This window comes from Eutrigla gurnardus, assembly GCF_963514095.1.
Source record: "Eutrigla gurnardus genome assembly, chromosome: 1".
In the NCBI taxonomy this organism is placed as follows: domain Eukaryota; kingdom Metazoa; phylum Chordata; class Actinopteri; order Perciformes; family Triglidae; genus Eutrigla; species Eutrigla gurnardus.
Window position 1 is genome coordinate 24,118,966 of NC_139915.1, and position 21,712 is coordinate 24,140,677.

The 21,712-nt window shown below is 40.5% G+C and overlaps 1 protein-coding gene across 2 annotated transcripts in view; it reads left to right on the plus strand.

Annotated features, from left to right (window-relative positions):
• LOC311029546 (protein unc-13 homolog C-like) overlaps positions 1-19,709 on the plus strand; it is a 102,954-nt gene extending 83,245 nt beyond the window's left edge. Inside the window, exons 22-33 of one of the 2 annotated variants that reach the window (XM_084034741.1) lie at positions 142-219; positions 2,014-2,091; positions 2,847-2,873; positions 6,065-6,153; positions 6,402-6,539; positions 8,274-8,397; positions 9,544-9,603; positions 11,634-11,714; positions 14,529-14,676; positions 17,107-17,199; positions 18,072-18,231; positions 19,407-19,709. In XM_084034741.1, coding sequence (XP_083890867.1) covers positions 142-219; positions 2,014-2,091; positions 2,847-2,873; positions 6,065-6,153; positions 6,402-6,539; positions 8,274-8,397; positions 9,544-9,603; positions 11,634-11,714; positions 14,529-14,676; positions 17,107-17,199; positions 18,072-18,231; positions 19,407-19,692 — 1,362 coding nt within the window. In that variant the 3' untranslated portion in view covers positions 19,693-19,709. The remainder of the gene's footprint in view (positions 1-141; positions 220-2,013; positions 2,092-2,846; positions 2,874-6,064; positions 6,154-6,401; positions 6,540-8,273; positions 8,398-9,543; positions 9,604-11,633; positions 11,715-14,528; positions 14,677-17,106; positions 17,200-18,071; positions 18,232-19,406) is intronic. The other variant, XM_084034742.1, reaches the window with a different exon arrangement.
• Positions 19,710-21,712: the final 2,003 nt, after the last annotated feature.

Genomic DNA, 21,712 nt, shown 5'->3' on the forward strand with positions numbered 1-21,712 from the left:
ATTCTGGTATATTTATTCGGTTTGATATTATCTTGTTATTAGATTGTGACTGCTTCGATTTCTTTCAGTGAGTTCCACAAATTCAACAATAGAACATCAAACTAACTGTAATTATAAAATGATCTCTTTGCCTCCTTTCAGACTATCAACAAAGTTCTTCTGCAGTATGCTGCTATCATATCCAAGGACTTTCCTTTGTATTTGAGTAAGGACAACGTGGTAAGTGCCCAGACAAACATCTGCAAATGTTCATAGCAAAGGTTACATTGAATGTTTTTGGTCGAAATACAAATGTGGTTAGTCAGATGATGGTGATTCAGTGAAGGCTGTCTCTAACAGCGGTTTGCATTGAGGCAGTTTCAGTCAGCAGCCCCGTCTGTTCTACGCTGAGCCATGTCCTGTCTGTAATGCACATAACAAAGTCTGGTTATTAACCGAGATGCAATTATTCATCTCACAGCCTGTAGCTGATGGGGAAAGGGCATTGGTATTTTTCTAGGCTCTCTGTCCATTGTTTAATGTGATGGATGACAAAATGCAGAGCCTTCTGAGTGGCCTAATTATCCTCACTGGTGTTTGAGGGAGTACTAGCAGAGGAGGCAGATGTTTCTCCACAATGTTGACAGGCTTTCCCAGAGAAAGCAAGACGTGTCCATCCTCAAGACAGAGCCGGACAGACAGATGATGGGAGGCAGTAGGAGGCCGATGGAGTTGTACAGTGGCATTACATGAAATTAAACCTAATCTCTAATTTGTTAGACTGTCACGTATAAGCACATGACCCACTTCATAGCCATCTTCATCAAGAACATACTGTGTCTGTCTTTGCCGCCAACAGACTGAAACATATATGAATGGAGAGCAGTAGTATTCGTATAGATTGGGCACCAAGCTGCCTCAAAACTCACCATAAAACAATTTTTTGCCAATGCCTGAAATCATCTTGAGACCCCTTAGTGAACTCCCAGGTTTCAATCTAGATTATCTGCTTTTGAAAATATAGTGCTGATATGAATACATTTCTTGATATTGATATAATATTTGCAGACTAGCTTGTTATCTTGTTTGCATCACCCTATTCAATCCCTATTTCTCCACCAAATACTCATCACATCACACCACTGAACGCCATTGTGAATTGAAATAGCTCTCTCTCTCTCTCTCTCTCTCTCTCTCTCTCTCTCTCTCTTTCTCTCTCTCTCTCTCTCTCGCTCTCTCTCTCTCTCTCTCTCTCTCTCTCTCTCTCTCTCTGGTGTGTGCTGTCCCGAGTGTCACAGCTGCCCCTGGTATTTAACTGATGATTTTAATATCCAAAGCGAGTGTTGTTGGGCCGGGGCCTTTATTCCATATTTTTTATATTCCGTCTCTCAAGATACAAATATGTAGCTGAAAGAATTCTTCCATGCTTTCATTCAGATTTAGAATATTTTATCGCTGCCATAGAAATATGTGTATAAATCTAGTGGAGAGCAAGCCATTATATGCAGCTGCAGAGACACTACTGGTGGATTTGTGGATTGAAAGACACCAATCTTTTCTTGTGTGGTGCAGACGTATCAATTTAGTACCATCCGTTACCACTATCATACATTTTTGGGTGTTGTATGTTTGTCATTTGTTTTTTTGGGGTGAGAGATAATGTACTGACATAATTACTCACAGTCTCCATAAACAGCGTGTGATTAATGTCTGTCATCTGTTAAATTTGCTGTGCAGCTGAGAATTGATATTGCTTGAGATACTCACTGCAGACATCTCTCTCCATATCGCATTGTGTTGCGTTTCCCTGCCGACTGTCGATGTCAGGGCAACAGCCAGCATCTCTGTACAGATGGCATTCTGACAATGTGTTGCAATAATACGGGCTAGGCTCAAGCATCCAATCTTTTACAGTACAATGTCGGTAACTGTATAGTTATGTACTAGGTTTTTGTAGGATGTCAACATGATACAATCTTTAGTTGGTTGTAATTCACAAAACAATCTTGTTTATTAAATCTTATACTTTTCCAGCCCTGCATCATCCTAAACAACATTCAGCAGCTCCGTGTCCAACTGGAGAAGATGTTCGAGTCCATGGGTGGCAAACAGGTCTGTGCCTTCTTAAGTGTATCCGTCTGCTGTGTCTGAGTCAACTTTTGCGGCAATTCACTTTCAATTCAATTGCGATTTTTCCATCCTATATATTAACATATATAGTTCATATAATTTATGAATTCTAACAATGTAGTACTGCAGTGATCTGCATTCTTCTACTGGAAGGTCAAACCACAAGGCAGGCTAACGAGCACATTCGCCAGGGCTTCAATGGATTCAGTGTCTTTCTAAAGGACAGTTGATGCCAGATAACATGAAGGCTTAAACCGCCATCCTCAGTTCTCTGCTGTGAAATAAATGCTGTGTCATGATCATGTAAATGATTATTCCAGGTGACATTTCTATGAAGTGAAAGTGAAATGACCCCAACAGTGATGTGCTGTAATCCCTCCCTCAGTACTTAACCATCTCATAGACTAATCTCACACGTAGTGTGTGTCACGTTTTCTACCTCTACCTCTACTACAGTTCTTCAATAACTTCCTTTATGCCCGTCACTGTTTCCCTTGTGTATAACGTGTGTTGCCAGTTAAAACCCTATAGATCTTTGCGTTGGGTTTGAAACGCCATTGAGTAAGTTCCCCATCAGTGTAACTTGAGAAGCGACAGCCACGGCTTCCTGTGACTTACACGCATGTTTCTCTTCTCCAGTATCTAATGCCTGTCTTGCCTTGCGTTTTGTCTCCCGACGTTGTGTCTTCTGTTTCCCCCCCCCATTTCCTTTCTGTGCTCTCTCTCTCTGTCTCCAGGAGGAGGGGGTTGTGTCCTTCTGTAAGGTGTGTGTAATAGGACTCGTCAACACCCCTTCCCACCATTTACCGAATGATACGAAAAAAAAGCACGCCCCCTCCTCCCTGCCACCCCTCACACTCCTACGCTTCTCACCCCCCCACTCCCCCAACCCCTCCAGCAGCATGTGCCACAGAGCATACGGAATCTGAATTACCCATCACCCCTCTGGACAGGCTGCTCAAACTCACCATCCCCATAGCTTGGGGGATAGTGGCTCAACCCACCCGATCCCATCTTTATTTTTAGCTTGCTTCCCCCCCGTCTGCCAAATCTCTATCCATGGCTAATTTAGAAGTACGATATTTGTTTTAGTCTGTTGTTCACCTTTTTTTCTCTCCGACACAAAGATTGAAGTCAGGGGCTCTCCACGTTTCTGGCTGTGGTTTTGATTATCTCGATCCATTCCCCGGGCTGCAGCTACCAAAATGCTAGGATTTTTCAGACCCTGTTTTATGAGCTTCTCAAACACTTACAAACCTCACCAGCTGGGCCCTCAGCAGATGTGCTGCTACCTACCAACACATCTATACCTGTCCTGGATCACTCCCAGCCTGTTGTTGTCTGAAGATTAATAACAGAAGACCCTTTGAAAAGGCTATTCATTGTGAATGGACAATCCAGTATATCTTTAAGAACATCTTAAGCAACTTCTCTTGAATACGTATTATAGGTGAGGTGTATTTAAGGTGAACGTCTTCCATTAGGTTTCTCTCTGCATATGAGCCTATTCATTACAGAATGGTTTCCTATCAGCAATTAACTCCCAGAGAGCCAACATAATTACCAAGAGCTGTTATCGTAGCATTACCAATAACAGTGATTAGTATAATCTCTTACATTGCCCACATTCGTGGACTCATCATAGACAGATCACCATAGATCGATATCAGGATTTATTTTGGGTGTCGGCCCGTTTGCTAAAATGCTTTTCACACTTTAGAGGTGGTGGTTTATTAAACCTTTATTTACTTGGCACTGTTTAGGAAAAACTATGTTTTGTAATATCAACCCTGCCAATGAGTAGATATTGTATTGTTGAAACAGGCAAAGGGGAGCAAAGCTGGGCTGCTGCTGATAGGCTGTCAGCCAGGATAGGAGTTTGTGCACTCTGGGGGTACTCGGGATATCAGTCAGCATTGAGTGGAAATAGCTACCATGGAGGAGCCAGGTGCTCTATACATCCTAAAAATGGATGTTTCCTTTGCATAGTGTTTAATCAACATAATGATTATTATTGTTTTTGGTACCCATCCTGACAACTACTGAAATTAGTTTCTGACTGCGAATGGAGAGGGAAGACATTAGACACAGGTACTATTCATATTACCCAATACACATCAATATAAATAGCATTCATAATTTTATCCTTTACATTTTACCCATTTTTTAAAGCTCATTGAAAACCTTCATTAACTTGACATTTCAGAAGAAGAATGTTTGATATTTTCAAACTACAAAACTGCCTCACTTGACAGGTCAAATTGCCTTTGAATGGAGGCCTTTGAGACAGGATTGAAGTCTTCAGGTAGACATGTCTGAAGGATCAGGAACCACAGAATGGGATCGTCTCTTCCCAGGAGGCGACAGGGTCCATTAAGACACGACCATAAGTGTTCATGGAAATAAAATGGAGAATCTCAATTTCCTAGATTTCCAGGCTGCAGATTAGAGCCCAGTTTCAAACTGTCCCCAGGCCAAGATGAACTGATAAAAGTCCAAGGCCTTCAGTATGTTTCTGCTATCACTTGGAAAAGATGTTATCTGTTGCTCAAAGAGTAAATAACTCCTCTAGAGTCAATTTCTCTGTGACAGGAAAATCTTGCATGCTGCGATCATTTCCATTGAGGTGACTGCAGTGAGAACGTGTGCACACGTGAACACGCACACACACACACACACACACAAACACACATATATATAAATCTATCCTGTTTGTGCTGCAGATAGCAGCATATCTACAGAATAACAATGTCTATAAAAGGTTTAGTTTACACATCCGCTTCCCAGCTGAGCCATCCACCATTATAATGTGTGAGATGAGCGGCTCCATGGCTAAGCTTATCGTTTCTAATATGACGATCTGTCATGCATGTGGTGCGGTGCCTGGCCTCACACATCCATCTCGGGCACTGAGTATCTGCGCCGTTTGTTTCCCCACCCCCATCCAGAACATCAATGTTTGGACATTTCTACATGGCGGACATAATACGTGAGCACTGAGATGAACAGTGATACAGATGCGCTCACACATGCAGCTACTGACACGCAATAAAAAAAATGGAAAAAAAAGACATACACTCGCACGGCACAAATATCCACCCATGCATCTTCTGAGAATATGCCTAGAACCAGAGAAAAACAAATACATCTGCGTATCCATCACATGCACAAGCATAAATATGGCACTGCAGAAACCCAATGCAGGCCATGCATGGGCACATACATGCTGTGAATCAATTTTTGTATTGTGTTTGCTGGTATGGAAAATTGTTCATTGCAGAGTCATGTCTGATTTTAAGTATATTGTACCATAATTTTAGACACATAGTTTATAGGTTTAAGAGTTGTGTTGTATAGCTACAGATATGAATCTAGAGACACCAACATCTCCTCTATATTGCACAAATATTGGAAAATTGCAAGAAAGAAAAATATCAAGAAACATGTGCTGGAACAATTTCCTTCCTGAACATACAAAGTCAGGCAGAGGATTTCAGTATCAAAACATCTGTATACAAGAATGTATATATATATATATATATATATATATATATATATATATATATAGTGTATATGACAGTAAGCTTTATTCCCCTAAGAAGTGTAACAAAGTCAAGGCTCCTTGAAGCATACTCTCTCTACTGTAACATGTGTAGTAGCGCACAAAAATATTCCCTTTTGAGGGACCAGTAGCTGGCTGCTCCTTTGCTTCGTCTCATGAGTCGGCGAGCAGTCATCATCGCAGCGCTCGAAGGTGAGCCGTCCATTTGTATTCAGAACGTCGCTCGGCACAGATGGCAGGCAAAATGAGTGGGAGGCCACCAGCGAGGCAGGTTACCTCTCCTCTGTGCCTGTCGTCTCCCCATCTAACACCTCCAGTTGAGGCAGAGTTTCAGAGCTCTAGTCAGTGTGGGCTAGTGTAATGATGTAGTAACTGTCTGCTTTCTACCGACAGCTGGATGCAGAGGCCAGTGATCTACTAAAGGAGCTGCAGAATAAACTCAACACGGTGCTGGATGAGCTCAGCGGGGTATTTGGCTCCAGGTGAACATTAGCGTGTGTGTGTGTGTGTGTGTGTGTGGTTTGAATCATTTTCATTAATGTTAATGTATCAATTCATGTCTTGTTCTTTCAAATAAATGACACCACAAGACTGTTTAGTAACTGACATGTACCCAAATATAATTGACTGGTAACTCTTGCTGTGCACCGATTTGCTTAACATATCATCTTGATAAAATATGAGCCCCGGTGCAAAGTATTTTAAAGGATTGTTGTTTTCTATCACACAGTTTCAAAGGTGTGATCGAGGACTGTGTGAAGCAGATGAACCAGGAGCTGGTTCAGATGAAAGGTACGGCCAAAGGGAGCAACGCTGCCATGGATGCAGAGAGCGTCCTCCGGCCTCTTATGGACCTCCTGGACAAAAAGTGGGTATATACTGAATGCAAGGTCAGAGATTAACTTCTCATGTGTGCGGCAGTTTGGTACTTTCTTCACAAAGTGCCATCCTCTTTTGCAAACCAATTGAAAGTCATCAATTAAAGCATCAATATGCTCAGCCATGCATTGCTATTAAGTTTGAGCGTTTTGATCCTTGAGGTCAGAATATCATTTCACCTGGTCAAATTTACTTTAGCCTGATGTGAAGAGAAGGAGATGGTAGAGGGCTAGTGGATTAAAATAATTTTACTTATTTTCTTACAAATGAATTGTATAGCTCCATCTCGTCAGGCTTCAAGTAGTCTCGCTTTGTCAGCCCCTTCTCCACAGTGGAAGGGTCTGGCTACAGTATATCGCATCTCTGGGATCGGGGAAAAACACGCTCTGGCTCATTTGTATTTCTTTCAATCAATCACAATGGTCTTGGGTGGTGCTATGCTTCGGAAACCGCTGGGTGCAAAATAGTGTCGGGAGGAAACTTTGATCGTTGGTGACCCAGCGGTGAAGCCCGGGGGGGGGGGACTACCAAAACCATGTCTCTGTGTTTACCCTCGCTAGCTCACTGCAGGCAATAGACCTCGCTCGGAAAATACAACTTTTTCCATAACGGTAGGCAAACATGCAAGAACGTCCTTGTTAGACAGCAAATGTTCTCAACATATTCTCTGTAAATCTTTACAAAAATTCACAGAAAGAATCAAGGAGGCTTACCTTATTGCACAATCCAAACATACTTTGTTCAAACTTGCCATTTTCTGTGTATAAGTTGCTAGCCCTGAGGTTGCAAGAAAGAAAGCGGAAGGGGAGGAGTAAAGTCTGACTTCCTTCCTCCGGGTGTTGATCCCGAGCCTTCACTTCCTGTTATCTAGACTAGGCTTCAAGTAATGCCTTTGGGTCCGGTGAGCGAGTACACGGACCAATCAGTGTCCTGTCAGGAGCTACCTGCAGCTATGGGCTTGACTTAGATGTCTGTGAGACAACACGGTGAGGTGACTCTTTGTTCTAAACCACAGTGGCGGCTCCTAAAGTGGTTAGCGTAGATGCTACAGTTGCATCACTTCTATCAGATCTGGAGAATATTTTCGTCATTGAAAGAAGAACAAAGAGAGACGTCGCTTCCTTCGAGGGAAAAGACGTTTTCATTCTCTCGACTGGTTTCAGTAAGAGTTTGATTGACAGACGGTTCGTCCAATCCCCAGCCAAGTAATTTTGTGCCTGCCCTTTTACAAACAATGGAAACGCAGATGGATCTGATAATTAATATAATAATTAATAATTAGCAGCATTTACATTGATTTTCAGGAAAAAGGAAAGACCTGCATTATCTGTGAATGTCTCTTAATTCAACCTCCTTTATTTTCTTCAGTGGCATTCTTGAAAGAAGGATAGCGCCCTTATGCTTCCGCTGAACTCTGGGAATCGCTCTCTTCCATTTGTCGAAGCAACATTGAGGCCAATAGGGTATTACAGGGAATCCTCTTAATGATATGGAAATACCAAATCCTCCCTCCTGTCTCAGAGACCCACAATAGAGTGAGATTAAAGCATAAAGCTGCTGTATTTATTTTCTATGAATCAGAGGTGTTTTATTTATTTTGTGTTATTGAATCATATTATTTATGAAGGCGTCACTTGTTGGAGTCTTCCGCCGTGTTTGTTCAGTTTGAGACACATGCTTCGAGTGCTGACCTGACAAATACCCTTCTTTTGCCGTTTTGCAGTTTGATGCTATTCGCCAAGATTTGTGAGAAGACCGTGTTGAAACGAGTTCTCAAAGAGTTATGGAAAATCGTGCTGAACACCATCGAGAGAACAATTGTTCTGCCTCCACTGAGTGACCAGAGTGTGAGTTTGATCAATTATGTGCCCATTTCCCTTTTCTGTTCGGCCTGCCCTCCACCTCCCTTCTCCACCTGTTTCTCGTTCACTTCCTCCATCTGTCGAGCTCTCTCATGCACCCTCCTGACATACAAATCACTGTGCAGGAAATGAAACATGGCGTCTCTAAATCTTTACAAGGATGGAGTGAATTGTTAAGCCTTCTGTTAGAGCCGGGATGACATTTTTCATCTCAGGAATATCTTATTTACTGTTTTGTTGTTCATGTTGATGGAAACATGAAAGCGCAGTTTAATCACGTCAAGCAGTTTTGTCTTTCTGCCACATTGAGTGAAGTAACGAGTGCAGCTTCAAAGGTGCAATGTGTGATGACAAACCACAAAGAAATAGGGGGCAGCATTTCATCTCTACTACTGGGTTCATAAAATCTAAATTCACCTTATCCGTTATATACAGTTTATATTATTATTGTTATTGTTATTATTGTTGTTATTATTATTATTATTATTATTATGATGATGATTATTATTATTATTATTATTATACCAGCATCTTTGTGTTCAGAAAAGCACTATATTAATAAAATGTATTATTATTATTATTATTATTATTATTATTATTATTATTATTATTATTATTAGTATTATTATTATTATTATTATTAAAGCCGAGCAAGAAAATGCTGGATTTGACCATTCAGTCAAATTCGATCCGGCTCTCATTACTGTCACATTGGATTTCTTCCAATAAACAAACTATTAAAACATACACATGGATGTATTGCTGACAAGCCCCCGGTTCAGCTTTCATTCTTCTTCCTCTGGTCTGAGGCCGCTACGGTGACTCACTATCACCTCTTGAGGAACAAGCTGTATTACAAGAAAGTATGTGCCAGGGCTAGCTGTTTAGCAAGCTAATTTTAGTCAATATCTTTGCAAGACAATACATGAACATCTTCAACACAACATCAACACTGTAACCTGTCAGTCTGGCCATCTGATCTTACACACAGTTATCTGTTAATGTTAAACATTTAACCTCCTTCATTCTCTGTTGCTTAGTCATCATAATCACCTCTTTCATATTCATCTTTTGAATGTTTCCAACTTCATTTCCCTTTTGTAATGGAAAAAATATTTGTCTGTCCAACAGCAAGGAGCTCAGATGATCTTCAATGCTGCCAAGGACTTGGGACAGCTGTCCAAACTGAAGGTAATTTGGGATAACCCCATGGCGGGTTTTGCTAATCTTAGCTAAGATCTTCCCACTCGTTGTCATCTCAGTAAAACATGACATCTCTAATTATCCTGAACATTCTATATTATGTTGTGAACAGTATATCAGAGGCATTAGAGATAGAGGCGGTGCACTACACGAATCTCCCTACAGAGTCTATTTGTAGCGAGCCAGATATGTATTTGAATTTCAACATGAATCACATCATGACAAGCTACCAAGAATATAAAATAGGTGGTTCTCTGAACCACAGTCTGAAATTGCTTGGCTGGAATTAAAGTAGTGAAAGGATCAGTTAGCACCTGCCCCTAATTGCGCACTTAGATTTACTTTATCTACACATTTGTAGAGATGGATTATGTCTTTTGGAAGCTCAGTTGTTTTAGCTACTGTAGGTTTTTTCATTGTACAGTCTAACTCAGTACAACACGAGCCAGGCTGGTATTTAATTGCAGATGTGACCGGAGGATGTGTATTCCCTCAAGCTCTGTGTAGGGAGGCATTGAAATGGATCAGTGGTTACACTGTGGTTTTACTAACAGCAGCGGTATGACAGTACCTCAGAGAGGTATTTCAGCTCTGAGTCATATGAGGGATACAAACTATAGTGCGTGTGTGTGTGTGTGTGTGTGTGTGTCTTGTTGGTGTGTTTGTACTGATGTTTGTGTTTTGGTTGGAGCTCAGTTGTCCTCTGTGGGAACTTCTGTGTACAGTACGTCAGTACACAGATGGGTGTGTTTCTCTCCATCTCCCAAAGCATTAAAGTGGTTTCCTCGTCATCTTAACATTCATGTTAATGGCTGATAATCGTCAGCTCATCTTTACAGTTTTTTGCCTGCTGTGTTGTATTGTATGTATTGCATTCTATCATTTTTGCATATGTGTAACCTCATTTACTACAGGGGTCAACATGCAAAAGTAATGCCTTTTAAATTGCTGTTCAAGTGCTCTGGCCTTTGAGCAATGTAATCGCACAGATCAGAGTTAATCGGACAGAAACGCATAATGCTGTATGCAGGACTATTTTGTCAATCACTTTCATTGAGCTGGTCATTTCTGGGCTGCACTTATCTGCCTAAGCATATGTTACATTGGAGGATTAATAGTGTTTTTTTTTCTTCTTTCCCCTAAATTTGGTAAAAAAGGAACCATGTCAATTATAGAATATTGCATTCTGGATGAAGGAGTAATAATATTATAAATCATGTGAATAATTCTATTTGAGCACTAGATTCTATCCCCCACTTTTTTTATCAAATAACCAGCACCGCGTCCATACATCTGCATTATGGGCTTTTCATTAGAGAGAAGTGTTTCTTACTGCCTGCCTGCAGTCTTTAGTTATTTTGGGGATCGCCTTAGCCCAGATGTTGATTAAATTGTCTTCTGTCTCACATCTGTTTAAAACAGAATTGTGTAAGATCTAAATTGATCTCATATTCTGAATACAAAATGCATTTTTGTTTTATTCATGTGCAGCCTCTAATTTAAAGGATGGTATATGCATTTCCATAGTGCAGCACATTGTACACACCTCTTGTGGTGCGGTTATGCTGTTTAAATCTTAGCAACTACGGCTTTTGTAAACACGAGTTTCCAGACAGATGAACCTGTGTAGATTAGGACCCATGTTTAAAGCAGTGTTGGCAACAATGATTTAGTTTCTTCAAAACCCCTTTTCATAAAACATGAATGCCATTTTGTGGGAAACACCTGGGAAATGAAGTAGAGCCAGAAGTTATTTTCTGTAATCAGTTCACAAATCAGGAAAGCTTCAATTACAATTGACGAAAATCATGTTTCATGCTCAAAATAGATTATTAGAACTAGTGTGAGACAGAGGGGCTCAAATTTATACATTGTTTTGTAAACAGTGAATCTTGAGTAGCTTGGCTCACCTAAGGTTATTACCAGTAAACTGGCGAAATGTAAAGCACCTTCATGCAATTTGTGTTCCTTTTATGCCAACTGTGGAGTGTTTGACTTGATGTGATCTCCCTCTATAGGAGCATGTGACTCGAGAGGAAGCCAGAAGTCTTACTCCACGACAGTGTGCAGCCATGGACCTCGTGCTTCCCACCATCAAGGTGAGTTTTATGTTGATTACACTATTGGCCGAACAGCAAGGGACACCAGGATGACTAAATGTGACCTTTAGAAAAGACAGGAGAGATGCATAGGGCAAAGCAGAGCAGATGTATGCAAATATCCTGAAATGAGAGTGTTATGAAACAAAGACTGAAAAATTCTGGAAAAACATAATCTTTTGTCTTTGCGAGTGTGTGTGTCTTATTTTAATGTCATCCGACTAAAATGAAGAGAAGTATTATCCTTCCCTGTCGCCTCACAAATTGTGAAAGAGACTTGTAACGGTCTGGAATTCATTGTTTGAAATATGTGCTTTTGAAGCTTTTGTTGAGACACAATATAGCTGCAAGAAGACGATGCACCTAAATGAAAATCCTTGCTTGAAAAAAATACCATAGTTTAAAAAAGACATGATTCAATGTAAGTCCATATCCATCTGAAGAGACAAAATGAATATCCAGGAATATGAAAAGATAGCCTCTCAGCAAAAGAAAGTGTGAAATGCATCGCTCTCAATTTACTACCATACTCTCTCTATTGTTGTAAAGGGATTTGAGACAATTTCAAGACCAAGCCTCAGTTCTACAGGGACAGGTAGAGAGTTATGGTGCGGTGCCACAAGGGGAGCTCTGCATCATAAAATGTAGAGGAAAACTAATTGATTCTGCTGTCTCAGAGGAAAATACCTGCAGGTTTAGATCAATCATGTCGTTAGAATTCTGTTCATCATTATTCCAATGGGGGCAGTCAATTAACGCAGATCAGTAATGCCTGAGGAGAGTTAACTGATCAAACCACGGTTACTTTCATATTTATACTACATCATATTTTTCATAATTTACAGGCACAACAGCTTTAAAGCTGTAATCTACAGAAAGTGAGTGATGCATTTAAAATGAGCCAAGTATAATGTACTGTTACAATTGCATAACTAACTACAATAGCGTACTATTACTAATATCAGACGACTATGCTCAAAAGTAACTCACAAAGCCACACATTGTATTAAGCTACATATACAGTAAAGTGGCTACAGTACATCTACTTGAATATTTTGCAACGAGTGCATTTAGTGATTATCCCACTGAAAATATTTGATCCGAACTGAACTTTGAACCTGTGAAAACTAATGGGTAAGCTAATGGGTAAATGCACTGGGCTAGATGAGTGCGTATGTGGTGGCAGATGGCATGCACATAATGGAAGATGGCATGCGGTCCATTTAACTGATTCCCAATAATGGACTATTTTTTCCTTTCTTTGACCTAAACTGTGAGTGATTGTCAAAAAAAAATCAGCTGTTTCTTTGTCACCAAATACTTTGTACTCGATAAAAAGCAAGAGGGGCCAGAGTTTGAAACAGGGTTTGCATCGGCCTTCTGTGTGGAGTTGGCATGTTCTCCTCATGTCAGCGTAGGTTTTCTCCCTCCTCCCACAGTCCAAAGACTGACTCTTAATTGGCCGTAGGTGTGAATATGGTGAGTGGTTATCGGTCTCTCTGTGATAGACTGGCGACCCTGTCCGGGTGCTTCCTGCCTTCGCCCTGTGTCGGACGGGATAAACTTAAGCCCCCCTGCAACCCTTAGTCAGATAAGCGGTTACAGATAATGGATGGATATGGAAAATATGTGGGAGTACCTGTTCGCATTGATTTGTCATAGACCCAAGAGAGGAGTGTAAATGTGTGAAATAAGGGAGTGGGGAAGGACAGAAAAAAAGAAGAAGAAAGAAATGCAGCATTGCAGCATTAAAACATGGGCATTTTCCAATATGAATCAACTCTCTCCTTGACCAGTATACTTCAATGTATTGGTTTGATGGCATAACGAGGTGATTACAATTACTTTTCTTATTTGAATAACCAATGCATATCCATAACATGAATGTTTGATCACAAGGTTCACCATCAACAAAATATTGAATTATATTGTGTGTCTTATAAAGTAGTTAAAATGTGTATATGTTTTCAATGACACATGGACAAAAATGTTGAATGTTAAAATATGTATCTTTTCAATATGACTGGTTTGCCTAATCGGGATAATACACTGCGATGTGGAAAAAAAGGCAGCAAAAATGGTCAGGAAATTCCTTTCCGCACAAATTCACTCTTCTCACAATGTGTTGTCAGTTCTGTTGTGTCAAGATGGTTTGTTAAATTCATAAAGTGAGTCCCCATAAAGTTTGTGAAACACTGTGCTAGAGAGAACAGAAGCATTAGAGAGACGACAGCATGCACAGTTGAAACAATATGCGCATGAAAATGGCACTAACTCCATTCAAGCAATGAATTCAAGCAATTTACAGAGAAGTCAGAGGCCCATTTCTCTGACTGGAGAGGAACTCGCAAATGAGCTGCTCAGTGTTCTGTTTTTTTTTTTTCTAAAAGAGGCCTTTTTTTCTCTGAAGATTCTATCTCTTCTTTTACTTGAAATGTAAGCTTTAGGTTCCTTGTGCTAGAACAAACATGTTCAGTCTGTGGCTCTCCCTCCCACCTTCCACATGTAAAGCAAAGCTTGTTCTGTCCTCTGCTATCAGGCTTATCAGCACAATTGTGCATTAACCCTCCAAGCATGGGTTTCAGATTTAAATGCATGGTAATTAGCTAGGAAAGTGGCTATTACTGCTGTCTCTTGTCTGGTCTCTTTATGTGTTTGGGCCGCCCTGCGAAATTGCACACTGTCCACATAATCCTAGGCTGCTCTCTCAGCCAACTGTAACCTGCTGAGGGGTTACATCATATTCTTAAGTTTCTACCTATCTTTTTTTTTTAATTATAAATCTGAACTGCTGTTTCTATTTTGTTTTCTCAGCAATACTTCCATGCCGGAGGAAATGGGCTGAAGAAAACCTTCCTCGAAAAGAGCCCGGATATGAAGTCCCTCAAATATGCTCTCAGCCTTTACACTCAACCTACAGATGCCTTGATCAAGAAATATATATGCACCCAAACCTCTCAAGGTAATGAGCTAGCCAAGGTCGGGCTAAATTAGGTTTCAGTTCAGGGAGTGGCATTACCACAGCATTCAAATCATGAAAAACTTTCAGGTTGAGAGCTGTGTTCTGTGGAGGTTCATACTGAAAGAAAGCTGTTGTTAAGGTTAGAAATGTAAGCAGGGCTAACTGATGCTAACAGATGCTTCGCTAGTGAGTGTCTGGAAAAGTGCGAAAAACACAAGCACACATTGTGCATACTATTGTACAACAGCACTTTAGCACTTTCTTCAGACACTAGTAAGCAAACATATCCTTGTTAAACTTGATCAAATCTCTTAGTGAAATTCAGAATGTGTTTTGCTGCTGTTGTTGCAACCTTTTTACTTTCATTAACTTTAAAAGCAATAAATTAGAAGGAAAGCCTTATTGTCACCAAGCTGTTTATATTGGTATTTAGAATTGGTTTAAAATAATGTGACTCCAGTCTTTGCTCATTTTAACCCCCACAGAGTTATGTTTTCCCATCAGTCTTAGCTTCCTTTACATTACAGTTGATGTGATGTGAGGATATCAGTTAGGGAGTTGTTGTAAAGAATAAGCTAATAAGAAACTAGTTCATGAATATGTGTTCCCTAATCTAAAGTGTTACCACTGTATTTTATTTCTATGTGCAGTGAGGAGCTTTTAATGCTCCCCATGCTCTATTTCTTCCTATTAAACACTCATGACATATTCATAAGATACATGTGTAGTGTAAATGTAGAAAATTCCCTCTTGTAATTTTTCTCTCTGACATCATCGGCCCACTTTTATGTGGTGTTGTCTCATTCATCTGCCTGTATTTGGACATTCTCTCCTGTCTCTCCCTATAACAAGGCAGAAATACCTTTAGGTGTCCGGAGAGATTGGAGAGGGAATTCAGCCCAGTGGGGCGTTGAGGCTTTAAGCTCCTGGTTGCCTGAGTGTGTTCAGCGTTGCAGAACGCTGCATAGACAGGCAGCAGGAAAACAGACACAGGCCCAAATAGAGCTCTCGCTGACTGGCAGATGGCTATAGTACGCACTGTGCATAGGCATGGTGTTTCACTGCATGCTATTTTGAGATTGTGTTTCTTCTCTTCCTCCGTCAGCGTTGACACCACGTTGTCGCTCTTGATCCGAGGTGGTCGAACGTGATGCCTTTAAGTGGAGTTAGTGAGGTGGTAGATGATGTGCATTAGGTCAGTAAACAGTGTGGAGATGTGCTGATGCTTGATGAAGCAGAGTAGACACCGTTCCATTTTTCACCAACCCCTGTGCTCTGACACATTTGGACCGTGGCATGCGCCGGTCTATTCCTGTGAAGTGAGCGATTGGACACATAAAAGTGTCTTTCTGTTTCGAACGGGCTGAAGTTTAGCTGCTTTCAGCTCCAATGCAGGACAGCACTAACAATACAAATACAGTCAGTCTCAGGCTTTGTACATGCCTGTTTATTTATTTATTTCATAAAGGTACTTATTGACAGTGTCTGCTCTCTGACTCCAGTCACAAAACATAGAGAATATATGTATTTATGACGTTATTTCAGCCTGTAGCTGAGGTAAATGTCCTGTGGCAAGCTCAGTCAATTTCCCCACTTATCCTGGGCTTCGTTGTACAGCAGGGTCATTACAATAAATCAGGAGGCTTGTTTCTTCATTACCAGCTATAATGGGCACTGCATGTTTGGCACATATTGATTAGCTATTGGATCAACATTCCCCTTCATCAACCAGCACCGGCACTCGCCTTCCAGTGTTAAACATCTGGTCGCCCCTGGTTGGATGGAACACAAGGCAGGAAGTGAGACACATGGTCAGCAATGAGTCCTAATTGTTTACTGGCAGCAGGATGTCCCCCATGTGATTGAAACTGTAGCCGTGCAGGGCGTCATGCTCCAAACGGTATTTTCTTGCCTTTCACTCTCCTTCTCTGTTTTGCTTTCACTTCCACTTGAGTTGTCTGGATTCAGTCAAATCCGATGTTTTGTTTGTATTTCTGACGAGTTTTATGATTTCACTATGCAGACGTTTTTAGTGCCTCCCTATACATCATCTGCCTCCTCCGTGGCCTTAAAACCAGGATGATTATTTCATGTTGTTTTGTTATTTTTGCTTGTTGATGTTCGTGTTCAGCCTCGAGCTAATGGGAACCCCGGCGTTGCTTGCTACATGGCTGCCACACGATGAAATCAAGACTATTCACCTACTGTTTTTTCTCAGGTTTAGTATTTTAGCTGCATAGAGGTGTTTATACACCACTTTTTGGATACATCATCCCAAAACGCAGCAGTTTTGGATCTTGTCCTATCACCTCTCTCTCATATATATAAATATAAGTTTCTCTCCCTGCTCCCTCTCCCACTTCTCCACTCTCACTGATTTTTATTATGCTTTTTTCCCCTGAATCTCCTGTTGTTTTGGTGTGTGTCCAGGTCAGTCATCCAACGGATCCGTGGGGGAGGTGTCCATGCAAGTGAATCTCATCTCTCACCCTGGTACTGGAGAGCACAAAGTCAGCGTGAAGGGTAATCTTTTCCTATACTCAGAACTGTTTTTAGCATTTTTGTTCCATTACATTCATGCCTGCAAATGTTCAAAGACGCCCATGGTTGTCACTGGTACAATAGTGTTGCTGGGCCACGATCAGCTGTATCATTTTATAGACTTGGAGCAAATTTGAAATTATTACGATTGCTACTGGCATAATTAAAGTCAATATATAGAAAACCATAACCACATCTTGGGTTGTATGTTTCATCTTGTAAAGGCTATAAAAAAGTCACTTCTGATTTATAGATCTGAAATGTGTTTTATTTGCCATGCTAGCAACATGGCGTTTCCTCTAGTACCAAGTACCTCTAGTGCCAACAGGTTGACATTTGTGGCTTTTGGTCAAATTACTTATTTGACCAAAAGCCTATTTATTGTCTTTAAAAGTTGGAGAAAAAATACAGATTTTCATGCAATTGCCTTTTATAAACAGGCAATACTGTTACATACATTTCTATAATGACACGTCTACTGTTTCACCTCCTGCAGCGTTTATATACCTATATATTACCTTTGCCAACCACCATGGAATAATTTGAAAAAACAAAATATGTATCAGTATTTCAGGCTCCTTTATGGTGGATCTATCCCTGCACATTTGTTTATATGCAAAATGGTCTGCCAATAAACCCTTGCAGTTTGACTCATATAAAACCAAATGTGTTTAGTATTACTGTTCCAGATAAGAGGAATGCATCATATCCATGTATTGTTGTTTTTGCTCTGACAGTATGCATAATATGACGTCTTCCACGTGGGTTAAAAAAGATAAATACGCTTCCCGAAATAGAGAAGGAGCCCAGGAATACATTTAATCGCTGATTAATATTTTCTCCTTGTTTCTCAGTGGTTGCAGTGAACAACCTCATCTGGCAAACCAACGCCATGTTCCGGCCGTTCGTGGAGGTCAACGCCGTTGGACCACACCTGGCTGACAAGAAGCGCAAATTCAGCACCAAGACCAAGAATAACAACTGGTCACCAAAGTACAATGAAACATTCCAATAGTGAGTAATCGTGCTTCCTCCATGTTAGTTACAGAGGTAGAGAGAAGAGGGAACAAAGCTGAGTACATACTATATTATTAGCCTTTTGCCTGCCTACATACAACCTGAAAATAGAAGACATTTTATACTTAAACTATATGCTGCAGTATCTTCAAACTAGTATTCAGTATGCCACCTGCACACTAAAAGAGCCTCCAGCCTACAGACCCCGTAATACCGGTAATAACTTACAGCCAAAGACTTTCCAATTGTTCTCAGCTGTGAATGAAATGCAATTGCTTTATCAGCACTTTTGCTCATTGCATCATTAAAACTGTTGAAGGAAGTCAAGTGACTGCTTTAGCAATTTACAGTATGGGCTTGTCCCCTCTTTGACTCCGTCATTCTGAGCAAAGCCAACGGAAGTCACAGAGCTAAAGTGATTAAACTGTGTGATCAGTGCAGGCTCAGTGCTGTCTGCATATAGATTTACTAACGCTATTGTCATTTGAATTTTAAGAAGCTGTTAAAGTTTCTGGGTTTGATTTCGACAACAACCCTTAAATTGGAGACACCAGCCAGGACGCCAAATCAGGAGGCCAGTGGCTCCCTCTGGCTCGGACCACACCCATCTTCTCTGCCTTCATTTTGATCCAAACTACCCACCTGTAAAGATTTGTGGCTGCCTCTTGCATTGCCGGGAGGCTACCATGGTGTCAAAATGTGTCTACAGACATAGACGTAGAAATGCTGCCTCAGAATAAAGGCTCATTGGAATAAAAACATGAATTTAATTTGCAAAACATGACTGAATTGTCTGAATTGCGTGGCTGTGATGAGACAATTCAGTCATGTTTTGCAAATATAAACCAACCAGAGTTGTTTCACTGCAAACAAAGCCGAATGTCAGAATGAAAGCGGGTGTGAACTTGTGAGCAATTCTTCAGAATGGCGCTTTGGGCTTTTCATTAAGTTTGAAGAATAGTAAAGGACGTCAAAGTCAGGATAGTATTATTTTAAGTGACTTACAACTTACTTGACCGTATTTGAGCTGTCACAATGTGATAAATCCCAAATTTCTATTATCCATGTAGGATAAATAATTTCCTTTTTAAATAATACTGATTTATCTTCATCTGAACATATTTGGACTCTTGGGTTTCCCCTCTCTGACCTCTGCGTGTCATTTCTCCCAGTGTTCTAAGTAACGAACATGGTCCGGAGGCCTACGAGCTGCACATCTCAGTGAAGGACTACTGCTTTGCCCGTGAGGACCGCATCATCGGCATGACGGTCATCCAGCTCAGAGAGCTGGCGGACAAGGGCAGCTGCTCTGCCTGCTACCCCCTGATGAAGAGCGTCTCCATGGACGAAACTGGCCTCACCATCATGAGGATACTCTCTCAAAGGACCAACGACGAGGTCGCCAAAGAGTTTGTGCGTCTCAAGACGGACACACGCTCAGCGGAGGAAGTGTCGTAATGTGGCAAAAAAGAAAATGCAGTATTGAAAAAGTTGTGTTGTCTTAAGTGAGAGAGATGAGGAGAAAATGCAGGAGGAGGACAAAGAGCAGTAGCAACAGATGTTCTTTCCGGATAGAAGCTGGAGAATGAGATTGTCCAAAGAAAAGTGCAGGAGGCCCAAATGTGGCGAGGCAGCAAGACAGTGAGAGAGAGAGAGAGAGAGAGAGTTGTGTTTGTTTGTTTGTTTTTGTGCATGTGCGTAAAACATCTGTTGGAATGTTCATTTTAAAACTACAGTATGTACAAGTGTTTACTTACCGTATGCTTACTATTAAGTACTATATTCTACGAGTTATGTTAACGAGACATGAAATACCTTTTGTACAACATTTAGTCTTTTTGAACAGAGATTTGTTCCAATAAAGTGCCAAACCAGTGGAAAAAAAAAAAAAAGAACAAAACCAACGTATATGAATTATGGTGAACTTAGTATGTTTGAAAATTTGCTCGATTATTTTGTCCGGTCCGGTGTAAGTCATTTTCTGACAGTGTGGCGTTTTGATTGTTGCAAAGTCTTTCATTTTGCACCCCTCGTTTTTTGGCTTCACGTTCTTCCACACGGCACTGTTGTGCATGTCCTCTTCTCGGTCATGTCTCTCCCATGATTCCACAGTGACCACCAAGCAGGGTCCTGTCCCCTTGCCTTCAAACTGTTTGTATTTTAAGTCGACCTGAAAATAGACCATGTTTTTTTAAATGGCGATGACTGCTATGTGAACCTTCATAGGTGTTTGTAATTTTATAACCATGACAACAATGACGACAGCCTCCAGTGCTAACAGTCTTAGCAGAAAGGATGGAAAATGTTTTCCTTATTCTTTTTCTTTTTTGGCTTTTTTGTTCTTTGTTTTTGGCCATCAGCTTCCAGCCTTTCTGAATGACCACTGTGAACATGAGCTTTGGAAGGCAAGCTTACACGACATTGCTGACAGTTTGATATTATTGTTTCATATTTTTCCGATAACTTTGTTCCTGATAAACTGCCAAAGTTATATAAAATATTTGTACAAAAGCAATCCATTACATGTATGAATATGTACATGTGATCTATTACTTTTTCAATGCTTAATATTTGATTATTGATAGGGTGGTACTAAGATTTTATTTTTTTTATTTCCAGTGAAGCTGTTAACCAATATGAAAGTTGTACATGTTTACTTTACACATTAGTTATATCAGCTTCTGTCATTGGAATTATTTTTCTTCATAAAGGAAAGAGTCTAACATTTGGTAAATATGCAACATTCCTATGTATTGCACTGATGGCGAATTGTATGTCATGTAAATATATTTAGTGAGATATTGTACAAAAGTCTACTTTTCTTCAGTGTGCATAAAGTATGTGCAAATGTGTTAAAACATCTCAGTCATTTTGCAAAAAACATGTCCAGTAAGCATCCCTTTAACACAAAATGGTATACCTAATGACAAATGATTGGCTGAGATAATCAGAAATCAAAGATGCTGGTTTTTAAGAAAGGAAAAAAGACTGCGTTCAATTATTTTCACTTGTATTTTGGGGGCGGTGACCTGTTCAAGCACTGTAAAAATGGATGTGGGTGTGTCATGCTAGTGGTAGCTAATGTAGCCTGAAGCAGCGAGCAGCGATGAGGAGCAGGCTTTCTAACAACACAACCCTTTTTTTTTCTCTTTTTTTTCAGTATTCCATCCCAACATACACTGCCTCATATGATGTCACTCGAGGCAATGTTTCCCCCTTTGCACAGCTCCCACTAGAGTTCCCCTTTAAGTGCTACAAAAATCCCTCAATGCACCATGAAGTGCATTTTACAGCATTAAATGTGGATTCTAACTTTTTCTTCTAATGCACTATAACCCCAAACCTCATTCCAAACTCACACTAAAGAGCATTGTGGCACTTTGAAACCTGTAAAAAGCCAGTATTGTGTGTGTGTGTGTGTGTGTGTGTGTGAGAGAGAGAGAGAGAGAGAGAGAGACACTGCTGCCTGGTAGAATAA